General features: G+C 36.3%; 1 protein-coding gene across 1 annotated transcript in view; it reads left to right on the plus strand.

Annotated features, from left to right (window-relative positions):
- Window positions 1-13,815: 13,815 nt before the first annotated feature.
- The window catches only part of TMEM182 (transmembrane protein 182), an 83,787-nt gene continuing 78,800 nt past the window's right edge, over window positions 13,816-18,802 (plus strand). Inside the window, exons 1-3 of the mRNA XM_044670468.1 lie at window positions 13,816-14,122; window positions 14,381-14,480; window positions 17,177-17,275. Coding sequence (XP_044526403.1) covers window positions 13,991-14,122; window positions 14,381-14,480; window positions 17,177-17,275 — 331 coding nt within the window. The 5' untranslated portion in view covers window positions 13,816-13,990. The remainder of the gene's footprint in view (window positions 14,123-14,380; window positions 14,481-17,176; window positions 17,276-18,802) is intronic.

Raw genomic sequence — 18,802 nt, forward strand, 5'->3', positions numbered from 1 at the left:
ATAAAAAAGTCCAGTAGTTATACAAAAGTCAGGATGACTGGGGATGAAGCAGATAACCCATCTGCACAGTTCATGCTATAGCTTCTTAGAGTCACATGTGAGAATTGGGTAAAAGGTAGATACCAAAGGTGAATGAGCAGCCCTAAAAAGGATTCAGCAAGCTCTCACACTAGAAGTACTAGTCTTCTTTGAACCTCCCCAATGCCTAGTCACATGCTAAGAAACCTATCTTGGTAGACAGGCTAAGTCTGGCTGGGGTAACTGATAAGCCTCAAACCAATTGATGAGTTGAGAGTGTTTACTCCAAGGATTTGAAGGCTTTCCCAGATGGAATGGACAGATAAGAACAGTTTGTTCCAAGAGCCATGAAGGAGGCTGAAGCAGGCACTGTAGAACTCTCAGAGTTTGGCCAAATATTGAAGATACTAAACAAGGTCATCCACTGCATTCTAGACCACTGCCAGTCACCTTAACTTTTGTCTTGCTACTATACTTGGATAACTCTGGAAGAGCTAATGAGGCTGACAACTTTGTACAGTGCTGCCTCATTTAAATCCATTCTCATGATGTCATTGGTATAATTCAAAAATGGACAGACAAAAACAGTGTGGTTTTGGGTGTTGCCTTGGTGAGGTGGGGTGGTGGCTGCCAAGAGGTTAAGTGATTTGCCTAAGGTCTCTCCTCTACTGTGTGTCAAAGGCAATACTGAATCCAAGAGTTTCAGATTTCAAGGTCAGCCCTAAAAACACTATTCCTCTGGCTCTCTTTTTCTTCCCTTTTCTTCCTTGTAAATCTCCCATTGTTGAGTTCTTCCCAGAAAATATATTTTAAGAAAATACCCAACCTGGTCATCTTTCATTTTCTAGACTTTACCTCAATTACTCTTTGAGGGTATTTCTCTCTTGCTTTTCACTTTTTAGCTCCCTTTTATGTATTTTTCCCCATTAGAAAGTAAGCTCTTGGAAGGCAGGGACTGTCTTTTAATACTTGCTTTCATATCCCTAGATCCAAACACATTACCCAAAACATAGCAAGCATTTAATAAATGCTTGTTGACTTATCAAGGAGATTTTATTCTTCCTTGGAAGGTAAGAGAAATGTTCCTGGAGTATATGTCATTTTTTTTAATGTTGTGGTTCATTCAGTAAAAATTCACTGTTTTACCTCCCCCTCCACCAACTGAGAACAAAAGAAAAATAAAGCCTATTACAGACATGTATGGTCAACCGAAATATATTTTCATATTGGCCATGTCCAAAAAATATTTGTCTCAATCTCTGTTTTGAGTCCTTTACCTCCCTTTCAGGAGATAGCTAGCTTGTTTCCATTTTAGGCCTCTGGAATCCTGGCTGATCATTTCAAAGATTGGAGTTTGTAGTTAAACTTCTTTCTCCTTTCACTGATGTGTTCAAATGATCTCTAAACACACCTCATCTTGGGATATTTTAAATGATTTACATANGAGAGAGAGAGAGAGAGAGAGAGTGTGTGTGTGTGTGTGTGTGTGTGTATGAGAGAAAGGGGTGGGAGAGGGTTATTTACTCCTCTCTTTCTTGTAAGGGCTGTTTGTTGACTGAACAAACAAATGATGGTATGACGCCATTGGATTTATGAAGATTCTCATATGAGATGAGGAGGAAGTTTTCATCTAATCCAACCAAGTTTGTTGTTGTCAAGGTTCATTAACTAGTGCTCTAATTTTAAGGGGGTTAATCCTCCAAGTATATGCTTAAATTTAAGTAGACCTGCAGGGATGTGAAGGAGAACAAAGTGGAGCAGAACGAAGGGATTGCCAGTCAAGCTACAGTGGCTAAGCCAGCAGCTGTGCAGTGAATGGCTTCCCTAGAGTAGGACAGTTAGATACAATCTCACTTTAAAAAGATCACATTTATTTCCTTTTCATAGATGCCTAATTTGTATGTGATACTGAAGAACATTGGGTTTAGAATCAGAAGTATTCTATCATTTTTCAGTCCTATTCCTAATGATCCCAGGTGGAGTTTTCTTAGGAGAGATACTGGAGTGGTTTGCCATTTTCTTCAGCAGATCATTTTACAGATGAGGGGTCTAAGGAAAACAGGGTTATATGACTTGCCCAGGGTCATACAGTTAATAAATGTCAGAGGCTAGATTTGAACTCAAGAAAATGAGTCTAGGCTCAGGACTCTATCTACTCTAACTACTAGGTACCTAGGATCAGAAAACCTGGTTCATATGATCATACATCCAGAATTAAAAGGAATGTTTTAGATAATTAAATCAAATGCTTTCTTTCTACAGATGAGAATTTTGAAGCCTAGAAAGGTAAAGTGATGTACCTAGAAATATATAGCTATTATATATCTAATTTAGCCTTAAAATCTAGGTCTTCCTGACTCCAACTTTAGCATTTCATTCACTGAAAAGTACCATATTACCTCTTTATTTTCACAATTTTTTGTTGTGATTTTTAAACAAGCAAATTTCACATGACCAGGTGACCTTGAAAGGTCTGAGGAATATTTAAATACTGCTTTGGCTCTTTACTACCTGTATGATCTTGAGCATATCATTTATCTTTTCTGGAACTTACTTTCCTCATCTGTAAAATAAGGAATTTGAATTGGACTTCTAAATTCCTTTCCAGTTCATAATCTGTGTTTCTAATTAACATAAACTGGTCTGTCTCCCTTGTAGGGATGCTTAATACTTAATGCATCTGTTACACAGATGCATAGGATGAACTGAATTGGAAAGGAATGGGTTGAACCAAAAGAGGCCAGAGGTGATTAGGGGGTGGGGGAGGGAAGAGATGATTTTATTATAGAGAAACTGAAATTTTCAACCCAGATGCAGAAGGAATCAATACAACAATTGCTCAATGCTGCAGAAACAAATATCAGTTTAAATTACATGCCAAAATTAAATTATATGCAAGTTACATTAAAAAAAGGAAAAGAAACCTATTTATGACTTAGAAGCTCAAGCACAGAATCTTTTTATTCACCAATTTTCAAATGTGAATCATTTGACTTTTCTACTCAGGAAGGAACCCTTGTTGAACCATTTATGCTAAACACTTCCTTGCATTATGTGGAAACTTAAGAATAAATAAAATCAAAATTATAACCATTCATAATATATTAATATATAGGTGTGCTTCCCTTAATTCAATAACTGCATTTCTATAAGCGATTTGCCATGTAGTTTCTCATTTCCTAAATCCAATTATTTTTCTCTTGGACCTCCCTATCACAATCTCTGCAATGTTTTATCTTTTGATTGCCTTAACTAGAAGTGACTGAAGGCATTAAGTTCAAGATATTTAGTCTATATTTTCAAGTAAAATGATGATAAGTAAAGAGAAACAAGCAAACAAACAAACAATAGGAGTATGGGGTATAGGATATATTTTATCCTGGCAGGCAAGTGTATAATAACTGGTCCTAAAAAAGCAGGAATCACTTAAAAGATTAATCTGCATTATTAACATTTTCTCCTTTACTTTTTTAAGTCTAGACAAACAATAAAACAATAAATCCATCCTTGATTTATATTTTGCTGATTTCCAAGCATTTGCTCATATTTAAACTTAGCAATTTCCAAGCATTCCATGCTTGTATTTAACCTTAACAATCAACTCTAGCATTCTATTGGATCCTAGAACTGGACTTGTTTGTAGCCATAGTCAAGGTCAAAGCTCACCTGAGACATTTGCTTGACCCTGAACAAACCATTAAACCTCTTTGAACTTTGGATTTCTCTGTTTATAAAAAGGGACTGTAGAAAGATCATGAAGGATGCATACTGAAGAACTATTGGACATTGAGTTTGATTTCAGATTACTGACAAAATTCTAAATTCTAGAATGGATTACTTAAAAGAAGGAGATACATCTTTAAAAAGGAAATCATTGATAACCAAGTTTCATTGTGGATTCAGGGTATAGCACAGTGTTTGGCATATTGTACACACTTAATGAATGCTTATTGAATGATAAATTATTGATCAATTATAAGTCTTGGTAGACCAATTGCATTTCTCTTTTTTTTTTGATGAGGTCACTATACTAGCAGATGAGTGCATTTCTTTAAATATGATTTACCAAGTTATTATCAAAGTATTTGGTAAAATCTCTCATATTATTATTATTATTATTTTAAACCCTTGTACTTCGGTGTATTGTCTCATAGGTGGAAGATTGGTAAGGGTGGGCAATGGAGGTCAAGTGACTTGCCCAGGGTCACACAGCTGGGAAGTGGCTGAGGCCGGGTTTGAACCTAGGACCTCCTGTCTCTAGGCCTGACTCTCATTCCACTAAGCTATCCAGCTGCCCCCTCTCATATTATTATTATAGAAAATATGGGGAGGTGAGTTGGATCATTTGGTTTTTTTTTTGTTTGTTTTCTTTTTGCTTTAGCTTTTGGTAATCTTCCCCTCTTATTTTCAAAATTTCTATTTTGTTCTTTATTTGGGAACTTTTAGTTTATTGATTTGGGGGAGTAGATTTTTAGTTCAATTCAAAACTGATTGATTTGCTTTTTGTTTCTTTGATCGACTACAACAGTTAGAAATTAAAAAAAAATAAATGTAGCTGTAGTACTTGAAGTTTAAGGTCCCCTGCAGCTGTAAATGTGTCATCCTGTAAAGTTTTTTGGTAATGCAAATTTTTCATGATATAACTAGTCTCTCTTTATGGCTCACTCCCACCTTTTCAGATATTTTAGATTAAAGATATTTCTTTTGAGCTTAAAGGTTACTGTAATGCTATAATAAGGCTAAGCTAATGTAAAAGGTATATGTACAGATATATTTATTTGTTCAATTTTATCAGGGCTTAGTTTATAGAACTATGCATTTAAATTAATCTAGAGTCTAGTTACTTTGACATATAACTTATATAGTCATTCATTTAAATCAAGTAATACAATTGATGGTGATTTAACATTAAATGCTTAAAAATATAGATTAGAAATTTTACTTTTTAAAAGTAAGGCCCAAGATAACAATACTTTTAAATCCTGCCTGTGGCCACCAGATGTCACTGTTACGGAGAGGATTTCTTGTTCTATTTGAATGTCAGAATATAATATTATAGAAATATAGCATTTAAATCTGGAAGGTCAATGAATAGGTTTCAGGAGGGCCATGAACTTAGATGGGGAAAAATATGTCTCCATTTCAATATGATAGGTTTCCTTTGTAAATATCTTGCTTTTATAAAATTTAAGACATTATTCTAAGGAGGGGCCCATAGGCATCACCAGATTACCAAATATATCCATGATACAAAAAAAAAAAAAGCTTGAGAATTTTAGGTTTAAAGGGATCTTGAGGAAACTTCTCTAATTCCTTCCTTAAGTACCTACTTGAGAATACAGTACTGTGCTACAACTTAAAGCTAAGCTTTTCTCAAGGCTTAATGGTTGTAGATAATAAAATAGATAAATTTATAAAAGATATGTAGTTATAATAGAAAATAGATATAATAGATAATAAAATAGCTAAAATAGATTTTAAAAAGTAGATGATAAAAGAGATAACATTGAATTTACCTGGATTTTTACAGTTAAAAAAATAGTTTTCTCGTGTGAACTAAGGTAGCATAAGTATTATTTATTTTACCCATTTTACAGAAGGTAAAACTGCGATGTTGAGCACCTCAAAGACAAATGTAGCAGAACTACAAGCTGAATCCATGTTTCTAATCAGAGAGCCTTCAGCTATCTTTCTACTTCACAATGTTGCTCTTGAATAACCTTCAAAGGAGACTTTATTTTCTTAATCTTTCTACTCAGAATATTGATTACAGTTGTCCCTTGTTATATTGTGGTTCACTTATCATGACTTCATTGTATCATGTTTTTTTTTTTTTTAAATCGAATTCTGTATTTCAGAGTTTTCACTATAACATGGGATTTTGTGAATGAATACCATACTATACACAATGGAAATGCAGTATGCCCCTACCCCTAGGGGAAATTTGGCAATGTGAGACTGTACACGGCACACTATTGGCTGAAAGGTGGCCAACCATAGGACTGTGTTCTGTATCCTTGGTGCTGATTGGCTCAGTGTTTATAAGAGTGTGGGAAAGATTATAGGAGAGTGAGAAGGGTTTATAAAGCCTTAAAAAAATACACACACACACACACACACACACACACACACACACACACACAAACAATGCTACTTTGCAGATTTTCACCTATCGCGGGGATCTCTGGAACATAATTCTCACAGTCAGTGAGGGATCACTGTCCCAGTGTTTCCAGAGTTTTGACTCTTTAATGCTATTTAATTCCCCAGCTCTTCTTCCTTGTTTCTTCCTCTGAGGAGGCTAGTTGAAGACTAAGTTGTTGCTGTTTGTCCTTTGTTTTCAAAGAAGACGAATGACATCTGAGGTGATGACTTGTGAATGAAATGGATTTAAGTGAGGCAGCATTGCACAAAGTTGTCAGCCTCACTCTCTCTTCAGAAGTCATCGAAGTCCAGTGACAAGGCAGAAGTCAAAATTGCTAGAGATGGCCCGAGATGACCAGGGCGTTTTCGATGTCTGACCAAGTTCTAAGCATTCCACAGCACTTGCTTCAGCCCCCTTCCTGGCCACTGGAACAAATTGTTTTCATTCGCCCATTCTGTGGGCTGAGGTCTTAACATGCTTGGAGACTGAGCACATGTGGCACATATATTTTTACAATAAAAATAAAATAAAATCAACTTTGTCCTGAAAACCTCATGACATGGTATGAGATAGTTATATGGTAGAAATTTTTAACACCGGGAGTGTTTTAATTGTTTTATTTTGGCTCTATAACCCTATAACCTAAAGTTTTTAAGGCTTGTGCAAAGTTTCACCAATATCGGTGTAATCAAGAATTGACTCAGTCATCAGATAGAAGCTGGACTTCATACATATCCACTCTGTTCAGAGTAAAACAAAATGACTTACGTTATTTCCTCTAACTGCTTAATTTTGATTACCATTATCATAAAGTTATAGATTGATAAAAATTTTTCTTGTTTGAGAGTAATTTTAGGATAAGAAACTTGCTACCTCCCTGAATCAAGAAAGTGAACTTTTTGGAGAAGGCGTTATAAAGAAGCCTGAAGAAACCACACACTGTGCCAAAAGATCCAGAATGAACTTTGGGATGTAGTAAAATTGAACTGTGGGGGGTTGAATGCATTTATTTTGAATGTATGCTCTTCTGCCAAAGGGGAGTGCCCCCTAATTGGATTTTCGTCAATGCGCCTAACAATCATTGGTTCTGTTTTCTTTCTCTTTTATTTTCCTCTTATCCCCAAATTATTGTAATTTCCTCTTAGAAACTGCAATATTATACATACCTCCAGTTAAAGATCTTTAGAGATATAAGTTGGTTATGTGTATTGGTTCTTTGGGGAAACTAGGCAGGTAAATCTGGGAGATTTCTACATGCTCATTTTCCAATGGAATCACAGTGGGGTTTGCATAATTAGATTTTTCTCCCCAGGACTCTAAATCCCAACTTCCCATGTTCCTTCTCACATTATGTGCTAATGTAGGGAGGATATAAGTTTTGTGTGACCCTGCCCCTCTCTCTCTTATCCCCTGATTGAGCTGGGAAAGCAGACTTTATGCCAGGCAGGAGAATCTACACAGATGGATTTACTTTTTGTTAGATAATCAGGTTTGAACTATTTCTTTTAGTTTATTTTCTTTCTACTTCAAGTGATTATTAATAAACTTTATAAAATATAATACTTGGAGTTATTGGATATTAATTTAAATCTTACACCACACACTAGTTCCCTTTATGTATTAGATCAGTAATCCCTTAGATCTGAGTATCCCTTTCAATGAGGAAGATCTCAATTTCGCTATGCCTTTCCATCCCATGTAATAATTATCTGTATATTTCCATAAAACCTCTGTAAAGCATCTGCCCAACATCCTGGAGACCTTCCTTTGGCTCTTTTTTTTAAACCCTTACTTTTTATTTTAGAACCAATACTAAATATCAGTTCCAAGGCAGAGAGAGGTAAAGGCTAGGCCGTTGGGATTAAGTAATTTACAGAGGTTCACACATCCAGGAAACGTCTGAGGTTAGATTTGAATCCAGGTCCTTTAGGTCTTTCCATCTCTAGACCTGGCTTTTTATTCACTAAGCCTTGTAACTATCCCAATGATGAATGCTTTGATTCTTTTATTATATCAGGAATGTCTGTGTTGCACTGAGAAAGTGCATCTTCTGTCTTTTATGAATGGCTTGTTTACCTTCTTTTTATACCTGTCTTTGATAAGGAGAGATAGCATGAAGTTTTGGATAGCCAGTCATTAAAGAGCGACTCTAAAAAGTTGTAGCAAGCATGCTGGCCACACTTCGGTAAAAATGGTCTTGGCAGATGGGCTAAACCCAAATATGACTTCCCCCCAATGGAATGGATGGATGAAAACAATTTAGTCCAATTCATTTACCATGAAGGTGGCCAAAGCAGGTCCTGTGCAGCACCTCGAGCTTGGTCAGACATCAAAGAAGCCAAGGTCATCCTGACTTTTGTTTTGCCATTGGACTTCAGTGATTCTGGAAGGAAGAGAGAAACTGACAAATTTGTGTAATTCTCTTAAATACAACTCAAGACTTCAGCACCCACTATTATACTGCAGTATCATGATGTCATTGGTCCACTTTGAAAATGAAGACTGAACAACAACAACAATAATAACATTCAATATTAAGTGTCTGCTATGTGCCAAGTATTATGCTAAGTGGTGGGGGTGGTAGGGAAGGTAAGAGATAGCTCCCTAATTCAAAGAACTCATAATCTGATGGAGGAGACAATATACAAACAAGCTGTATTCAGGATAAATTAGAAATAATCAACAGAGGGGAGGCACTGTAATTAAAGGAAGTAAGGAAAGACTTCTTGGGATAACATGTTAGACTTGGAGTCAGAAAGATCGGACAAAGATGGGGACAATTTATATGAATGAACAGTGGTGAGAGACTGGAGGACCCTCTAAGGGAATAGTTAATTTTCTAATTCAGTTAGAATATAGAGAGTATGAAGTTTGAAAACAACATGAAATTGAACTAGAGATTTGGGTTGGAAGGGCAGAAGCTTTAAATGCTCTGCTAAAGAATATTTTAACTAAAGGTAATCAGGTGCCATAAGAAATGATGAACAGGCAGCATTCAGAAAAAATCTGGAAAGACTTATATGAACTGATGCAAAATGAAGTGAGCAGAACCAGAACAATGTATATAGTAATAGAAATATTGTACAATGTTCAGGTGTGAAGAATTAAACTATTATTGCCAAAACAAGATTCCAAGATAACCCCAAGTGACTCATGATTTAAAAAAAAAAAAAAACTACTACCCACAGCCAAAGAAGGAATTGTTGGAATCTGATTGCAGATCAAAACATGTTATCTTTCATATTATTTCCTTCATGAGTTTTCTGTTGTGATGTGTGATATGTGCCTTTAGTCAGAACATAGGGAATATGAAACTACCCATTGCATGAAAGTACCAGTATAACTTATATCAGACTATTTACCATGTAAGGGGTTGGAGGAAAAGGGAAGAGAGGGAGAGAGTTTGATTTGTGAAATGTCTGAAAACATTTGTCAAAAATCATTTCTAGGGGACAGCTGGGTAGCTCAGTGGATTGAGAGCCAGGCCTAGAGATGGGAGGTCCTAGGTTCAAATCTGGCCTCAGAAACTTCCCAGCTGTGTGACCCTGGGCAAGTCACTTGACCCCCATTGCCTAGCCCTTACCACTCTTCTGCCTTGGAGCCAGTACTGTGTATTGGCTCCAAGACAGAAGGTAAGGGTTTAAAAAAATTAAAAAAAACTCATTTCTACTTGTAATTGAAAAAATAATATCCCAATTTTAAAAAGCCATCAGGAGCCACTGCTTTTAAAAGCAGATAACAACATGGAATATTATTTTTGCAGCTATGTGAGTGGACCAGAGAGGGGAGAGGCTAGGTAGTGGGACTAGTAAGGAGATTCTTCTAAGAGTGCTGGCAAGAGGTGATGAGAATTCCAAGCAGGGTGATAACAATGAATGTGGAGGAGAGGTGGTGGATGTGAGAAATATGGGGTAGGAAGAATCAGTGGAAATTTATTACTGATTATATACAAAAGGTGAGAAAGTAGCAAAAGCCAAAGATGACTCCAAGGTTTTAAATCTGGGTGATAATAGTCTGTTTGGTGGCACAGTGGAAATGCCAGGCCTAGAGTCAGGGAGATTCATCTCTTTGAGTCAATCCACTGAGCTACATAGCTGCCTATTACTTTCATGCATTCCAACAATTAGATATCTGGTGATAGTTTAATGATTTGTTTCGGACAGATTAGAAGCTAATAGTCACACATATGGTCAACAGAATTGATTATACATCATCAAGTAACAGCCATTAATTTGATCTTTTAAAAACATCATCTGTAGCTTTCCCCCCACCCCCTAGGTAATGATATGGTCATTTCTTGTCTTTCTTGATTTATGTTTGTCCTTGTAATTATTCTATGGTTATGCTACAATAGATATGGAGCTTACTCCCTAAGAAAAGCCGCAACTAAGGAAGCAAAGCTTGGGTCATTAGCTTCAACTTCTGTCCCAAGTGATGGGATATATTTCCCAAGTTTTTGGAAATTCCTTGCATACTTCATGATTGGGAAGCCTAGGGCACAGAGTGTCTGTGTGTCTGGTAGCTTGAATGCCTATCTATCTTTTCTTTACTCTTTCCATTAAATAGTTCCAGCTTTGCCATTAATGTGTCGAATAATTCGTTTTACCAAATGATGAAAGACCATGATCATCTCACTTGAAACACAGTGAGAGAGTATGAAATCACCAAGGAACAGAGTATAAAGAGACAATGTGAGAAGAGAGGGGAAAAGAGGGGAGGAAAGGGGAGGAGAAGAGAAAGGGAAAGGGAAGGGAGAGTATAGACTTGGGGTCTATCTATTTACACTTAGTATTGAGAGGCAGCAGAGTAATAGGCTGAACTGTCCTTCCCCTTCCCCAAAAGGTCTTGTTGCAATAAGCATTATGTTCCAGGAGTGCAAAGTGGTCCTCTTTCTTTTTTGCCCTGAATGTCTACCCTTTGGCAAATCTCTTCTGGCATAGAGAATATCACTCCACCTTAGTTAAATTCTAGTCTTAAGTTGGCAATGGGGATGATAACTTTTTGAATCACCTTAGCTCCTGAAGACCCCTCTTACCTTTCCAGTTTTCTCATACTTTAGTCTCAGACACAATCTTTGACACGTATTCTTTGATCCAGTAAGACTGGCTTTTGTACTGTTTCACGAACAAGATATTTCATCTATTGGCTTTTGGGCATTCTCTCTGGCAGTCCTCCATACTTAGGATATTTCCTTTTCCTGCCTTTTAATCCCATCTAAAATCTGATCTTCTAGAGAAAGCCTTCTTCAGCCCTCCTTACTTCCGGTGCCTTTCTTCTTTTTATCATCTCCTATTGATTCTGTACATAACTTGTTTTCTATATATTTGTTTGCCTGTTGTCTCCCTCATTAGTCTGTAAGTTCTTCGAGGGTGGAGACTGTCTTTTGACTCCTTTTGTATTCCCAGTGCTTAATCCAGTGTCTGACACATAGTAGGCACTTAAATGTTGGTTGATTGATTTACTGAATTATAGAGCTGTGATTGTTGTGGGAGAGCTTTAAGGTAAAATCTTGGAGTTGGACAGGTTGCCCTTATCAAGAATGACAGACTCGAATAGCTAGTTTAAAAAAAGAGAGATCTATTAATTTGAAAGTAAATCAAATGGGATTACTGGGGGAGGCAGAGTAGGTGGAAAGCTGCCTCCTAGCAGAGATGTGTTCTGGATTTTTTAAACCATTTCATCAACAGGGCCAAGACTAGAGATGGAATAATGATAGTATATTTCTGGGTCTCTGGAAGCCAAGATGGGTCATGTGGTTATGTCCTATATCTCAAAGTCAAAAGGAAGTGAACTGTCCAGTTTAGAGGATAATCAGATATTTAGGATATAAAATAGATACTTATCAGGAGCAAACTGTAAGGTGCCTATTTGTGCTCATCAAGAATGAGGGGAGAGGCCAGTCACCTTCCCTAGCACTGCAAGAATGCAAGGAAAAATGAATCTTTTATGTACCCTTGACCTGGGACACTTACTGGGGTTTTGGGGTATCTAGGGGAAGCCTGTACCCCCATATCACAATCAGTTTCATTGGATCACGGTGTATTTTCTAGGCCTTTCCCCCTCACCCCCAAACAAGAGCTCCTTTCAGAAGCCAATCACCTTAATTTCTGGTACTTTTTTCTAGACAACTCTAACTAGACTCTTGCAAATAATTTTCAAAAACTCTTAGCTAGTAACAACTCTAAGACAGAAGGGCAAGTGCTAGGAAATGAGTTTAAATAACTTGCCCAGTGTACCCCAAAGAGATAATAGGGAAAAATACACAAACAAAAATATTCATAGCCATGCTCTTTGTGGTGGCAAAAAACTGGAAAATGAAGGGATGTCCATCGATTGGGAAACAGTTGAACAAATTGTGCTATCTATTGGTGATGGAATACTATTTGCTGAAAGGAATAATGAACTGGGGGAATTCCATGTGAACTTGAAAGACCTCCAGGAAGTGATGCAGAGCAAAAGGAGCAGGACCAGGAGAACATTGTACACAAAAACTGATATACAATGGCATAATCAAACATAATGGACTTCTCTACTAGCAGCAGTGCAATGACCTAGGACAATCCAGAGGGATTTATGAGAAAGAATGCTGTCCACATCCAGAGACAGAACTGTGGGAGTAGAAATGCAGAAGAAAAACATATGATTGATCACATGGTTTAGTAGGTACAGGATTTGGGGATTTGGGCTTTAAATGATCACTCTATTGCAAATATTAATAATATGGAAATAGATTTTGAACTATGAGACACATAAAACCCAGTGGAATTAGCAACAGCTCTGGGAGGGGGAGGGGAAAAGGGAGGGAAAGAACATGAATCATGTAACCATGGAAAAATATTCTAAATTAATTAAATAAAAAAAGGGAAAATGAAAAAAAAAAAAAAGACTTGCCTAGGGTCACACACCTAGGAAGTATCTGAGATCAGATTTGAACCCAGATCCTCCTGACTCTAGGCTTGGCTCTCTATCCACTCTGCCACCCTGCTGCCCCTTTGTAAGTAATTTAAAAGCCATGCCTCTTTTCAAATTAGAAAACTCTCCTGCCTTACATAGAGTTTTTACTTTTAAGATAGATATCTGAACATATATTGAGCATATCTAAATATCTACAAAATAACCAGTGGTATTTGTTTTAGAATCATCTGCTGAGTAAATACTTTTCATAAGAAAGGATGTCTCTAAATAAGTAAGAAATTAATTATAAGTTATTTTAAAGGTCAGATCATGCGTACCAGGAGAGGTCTTTGCAGTTTGTTTGTAACTGTGATTTATCCATCTTCGATGAACTTCTCAAATGTCTTCTGGGCTACCATTCAGTTCGTAGTGACTATTTTAAAATGAGAAAGGCTTGTTGAGTAAAGATTTTTTTTTTCTTTAAAAGACAGTCACACCTTTTGCTTTGCTCCCATTTCTTCTTCTTTCCATGCTTTATGGATGAATCAATTCCAATAATGATAATCTGAGATAGTGCCTGACACTAGATAGTCAGGGCAAGGTCAACTATTTTTGATCACTTACGATCCTCACTATCCCCCCTCCTTCCCCCGAGATGCTCCTCAATTAATGTCTTAAAATAGCTGGTCATTCTCAGCTGCCAGACTGGAGTCTGCCCAGAGGAGAGGAAAAAGTCAACTGAGAGTATAGGAGAAAAGTGACCAAAGACAAGAAAAGAGACACTCCTCAAGTAGATTGTGCTTCCTTGGGGGGAAAAATACCTCTTTCTTCTCCACTAGTGTATTGCTCCTGTCTTATTGGGCATCAGTATACAATTCTTATTGTAAAGGACTTTTAAAAACTTTTTAAAAAACTGAAACCAGTGGCTTAACAATGAAACGGAATATTGCAATCTTTTTTGGAGCTCTTTTTGGTGCTCTAGGAGTTTTGCTTTTTTTGGTGGCTTTTGGTTCAGATTATTGGCTGCTTGTGACTGAAGTTGGGAAATGTTCAGGTGAACATAATGTGCGTTTTCTTCTTCAGAATAATGATTTATTCTGTAGTCTCTAATATATCTTTCCCCTACTCTTATGAGTGAACAATCCATGGAAATCAGAGAATAGTGGGTCTAATGCTTGAATTCCTACATTGAAGAGATGATGTGATGATATAAATATAAGTTTATCAGTCAGCAATAGAAATATTTTTTTCTTTTTCCTAATGACTGAATGTGACTGTGTTGGTTACCCTAACCAATAATATGTTTTCTTGTGTTTTGGGCAGATAGAGAATGTCACTTTCCACCATGAAGGTTTCTTTTGGAGATGTTGGTTTAGTGGTGTTGCTGAGGAAAACACAGCCAACATTTGGAAATTCTGGTACAGTAAGTGAGATTTAATTTTATCTTTTTTCTATTATTTAAAAAATTGAACACCTTTTATGTGGAGCTATGTAAACATTTCACAGAGTTATTATAGCTTCTCAAGTAGTTGCATTTCCAGTACTTTTAGGGGATAATTTCTTTGGGAAGTACAATTTTTTGGAAAATGATTACTTAGGGGGGTGCATATATGTGTGTTTGGTGGTAGTGATGTATGTGTCAAAGTGGGCTGTTAGTAAGTACTTAAAGTGATACTTAATACCTTGGAGTTACCATCCAACCAAAGGCAATTTAGCTTTCTTCTCCCTGCCACCATCTGAAGTATCTGTTATTAGCATTATCTTGAAAATCAGTCTACTTTAAATCTTTAAAACCTTTTAACTATGGAAATTCTAGAAGGGAGCTTCTAATTTTTTTCATCCAGATCTCTGAAATTTTTGGTTATGTATATGTGGTAAACCATATAAAGAGAATAATAGTAGAAACGTGAAAATTTTTTTGAACTTATGTTGTATATACAGATGGACACATTTCCTTTTATGTAAGCATAGTTTTGAAATGTACATAGGATATTTTCTTGGTCCTACAGTTAGGTAGACTACCATTAATAAGACTTTTCCCCTAATGTATTTCATGTAATTTATATGAACTCAGAAATAAACTTACATTAAAGATAGTTGGCATCAAAGTAAAAATAGTCACTTAAAGAATGTTCATTTTTCCTGATTATGATTGAGAACTTCTCTTGCCGTATCTACAATAATAAATCTTTTGAAGCATGACAAGGGAAGTTATGTCCATACCAAGCAAACTTGTGGAATTTGTAATTAAGGCTAGAATCACTGAACACTTTAGCATCTTAATTTATTGGAGGGAAAGGCAAAATGGTTTTCATAAGATTGCAAACAAATAAGTAAGTTTAAATAAAAAAAGAGTGAAGTTGACTTTAAGAGACTTTATGAAAATTTTGAGATAGTAATATGGATGAAGGTAAATTGGTTAGCATGCTATATTTGGACTTCCACAAGGCCTTTGACAAAGATGAGTTGAATTTGGAGGGAGCTTTACTGTCTTGTACTTAAGAGACAAAAATAGAATTATATTTTATATTGATAATATGGGGAATGAAGTATAGATGATGGTATTTCCCTTAGTAGTAAATGTTGGCCCTATCATATTTTTAGAGGAAATCTTTAGTGAAATCTTTAGGTTTTCAGATCATAAATTCTTCCTTGTTGTCTTTATAAACAAGCAAATAATAAACATTCAATAGGTGATTTTTTTCAATATCATCATTTCTCTACAAATGGAGACCAAAAAAGTTATATAAAGTGAAAGTTCCATTAGTCGAATTCTGGATAGTTAAGGTTTTTCTATAATGTTGACGATAATAGAAGGATCTGTCTCCATTTTGAAGAATATGTCCAGTGGAACAATTGCCTAGTTGATTGCAATAGTAATTCATCTAACATTTAAGGAAATAGTAATCTATCTAGCATGCCTACTATGTACCAGGTTCTTTGCTAAGCACTCAGCATATGAAGAAAAAAAACCCAAAACAATCCCTCAGCCCAAGAAGCACAGTCTAATAGAAATGGCAACAGGTAAACAGCTATGTACAAACAAGATATAATCAGGATAAATGGGGGGGGGGGCGTGATCTCAAGAGGGAAGGCATTAACATTAAAGAAGATTGGGAAAGATTTCTTGGAGAAAATGGGATTTTAGTTGTGACTTGAAGGGAGCCAGAGAAACATAGAAAAGGAGGGACATCATTCTAGATATGACTGATAATAAGAGGAAATTCTCAGAGTTAGGAGATTGAGTGTCATATGGGAGGAACAGCAAGAAATCGAGTGTCATGGAAGGGAGTAAGAAAAAATAAGACTGGAAAGGTAGGAATGAACTATGAGTATGAAGGGTATTGAAAGCCAAATAGAGGATTTTAAATTTGTCCCTGGAAGTAAGAGGGAGAATTATAGATTCTACAAGTTTGCCTTCAATAAATTATGTGTATGACCTGGATATACCTGCATTTTAGGAAAATCAATCTGACAGTTTAGTGGAGGATATATCGAACTGGAGAAGGATTGAGATCTACCGGCAGGGTATTATGGGAGGCATAAAGTGAGGAGGGCCAGCTCCAGGGGGAAGGCAGAGTCAGAAAGAAGAAGTCTGAAGTATAAGAGATGTTATCAAGATGAAACCAAAGGGTCTTGACAATTTACTGGACTTGGGGGGGGATGCGGGATTGGAGAGAGAGAGGGGAGCTGAAGATGAGGCCCAGGTTCATTCTAGGTGACTAGGCAGATGGTGGTACCCTTGACAGTAAAAGGAAAGTTAAAAAAAAGTGAGGGTTTGAGGGAAAAGATGTTTAGATTTGGACATAGTGAATTTAAGATTTTTAAGAATTTAAGATTTAAGATAACAGTGAGCAAATAATGCTGAAATCTAGATGAAACATTATTCCATCTCCCTTTCCTCCCCTCCAAACCAAATAGTAGTAGCTCTGTGTGTGTGTGTGTGTGTGTGTTTGTGTGTGTGTGTGTGTATGTCTAGAATTTCCTGGATAATTGCTTTAATTGTCTCCTTTGTGTAATCCCAATTCTTATGTACCCTAAAAGCACTCTTTAAAAAAAAACAAGAACATCTCATCTTCTAAATAACAAAGATTTTTTTTAATTTTGATTCATTTCTAGCCAATCAGTCACCATCTAAGAACTGTACACATGCTTACCTCTCCCCATATCCCTTCTTGAGAGATGAACACAATTCGACCTCCTATGACTCTGCTGTCAGTAAGTACTTCACTTTCTCAAAATGCTTGCTTTAAAGAATAATTACCTAGACCTGGATGGCAAAGATTGTGGTTCATTTTTTAAAATCACTAAATGATTTGAAGTTAAGCATTTTCTTCCTCCAGAGAGAAATCACAAACTTAGAAATACAAGAAGCCCCCATTTCTATGAGAGATACATCCCAAGACCTACTGTGAATACCTGCTGACTCCCATGTATCTGTGCTCTCTCTCTCTCTCTCTCTCTCCCTGCTCCTGCCCCCTTGCTGGGTGCTCCATGACCTCCTAACCACACAACCCCACTCCCCAGATCTAGAAAAAAAAGTAAAAGGAGAAGTAGAAGTGATGGCAGATGCTATTATAGGCAGACTTCCAGAGTTTCATACTGACCCTAGATAACCGAAACCACAGAAAGCCAAACCTTGGAAAGCAAAAATCACAGGTAAGGGTCTTCTTGTATAGCTATGCGATGATATTTAACAGATTTTTTTTATCTTCTGATATTCTGTGGAAAGAATTAGGTTATAGAAAAAGAGAACCTTGGCTCAAATATTCCCTGCCATTTACTACATGAGTGACCTCAGACAAAATACATCACCTTGATGAGCCTCATTTCCTCATCCTTAAATAAGGAAGTTAGAATGATCTCTGAGGTCTCCTCTAGCTCTAACGCTGTGATCCTATGACTTTAAAGCTAATAGTATCCTTCCTTCCTTTTTTTCCTCCTTTTTTTCTTCCTTCCTTCCTTTTCTTTCTTCTCTCCTTTTCCTTTTCTCCTTCCTTCCTTCCTTCCTTCCTTCCTTCCTTCTTTTTGCCCTCCCTACCTCCCTCTCTCTTTCTTATATTTAGTATAATTTTCTAATATCAAAATTCTTTTAAAATACTTTAATGGTAGGAAAAATGGCTTCTCTAAAAGAATACAGTTTTAAGGACAACCTAAAACTCTTCCCAAAATTAAGAAGACTCATTTAATAAAAAAATGTCATTTTAAAATTTATTTTACAATTGGTTATTTGACTACTCATGAAAATGATGTTTTTCTGTTTTGTCTGCAAGATTGGTACAAGCAGCATAATTTTTCCAACTAGATTCTCAGAATAATTAACTAGAAGACATACTTATGTAACTTACTTTGTGTCTACTTAATCTCATTTGGTGAGTTTTAGAGAAAGCATAGAAACTTCATAGGTCTCTTACACTGTCAGCCTGATTGAACCAATACATAAATCAAGGGTGGTCATTCTGACCAAGGGTAAGAGTCAGAATTCACCAATGTCATCAATAAAGGCCACAATATTTTTATTTTCAAAATTTTAATGCCTAATTCATTTTTAAATTGAATAGACTTGACAAATGTTTATATTATCTATCCATTTATTCATTTGTATGTAAAATTGGTTTTGTTTCCATACTATAATATCACTTTAGGCCTTTTAAAGGAGGTAATATTGCATTTAATGACAGCATCAATACAATACTTAATGACAGTTCTTTTTTTTTCTCATACTTGCTTCAAGAGTTGCACACA

The sequence above is a fragment of the Gracilinanus agilis genome, chromosome 3 (genome assembly GCF_016433145.1).
Source record: "Gracilinanus agilis isolate LMUSP501 chromosome 3, AgileGrace, whole genome shotgun sequence".
Lineage (NCBI taxonomy): Eukaryota > Metazoa > Chordata > Mammalia > Didelphimorphia > Didelphidae > Gracilinanus > Gracilinanus agilis.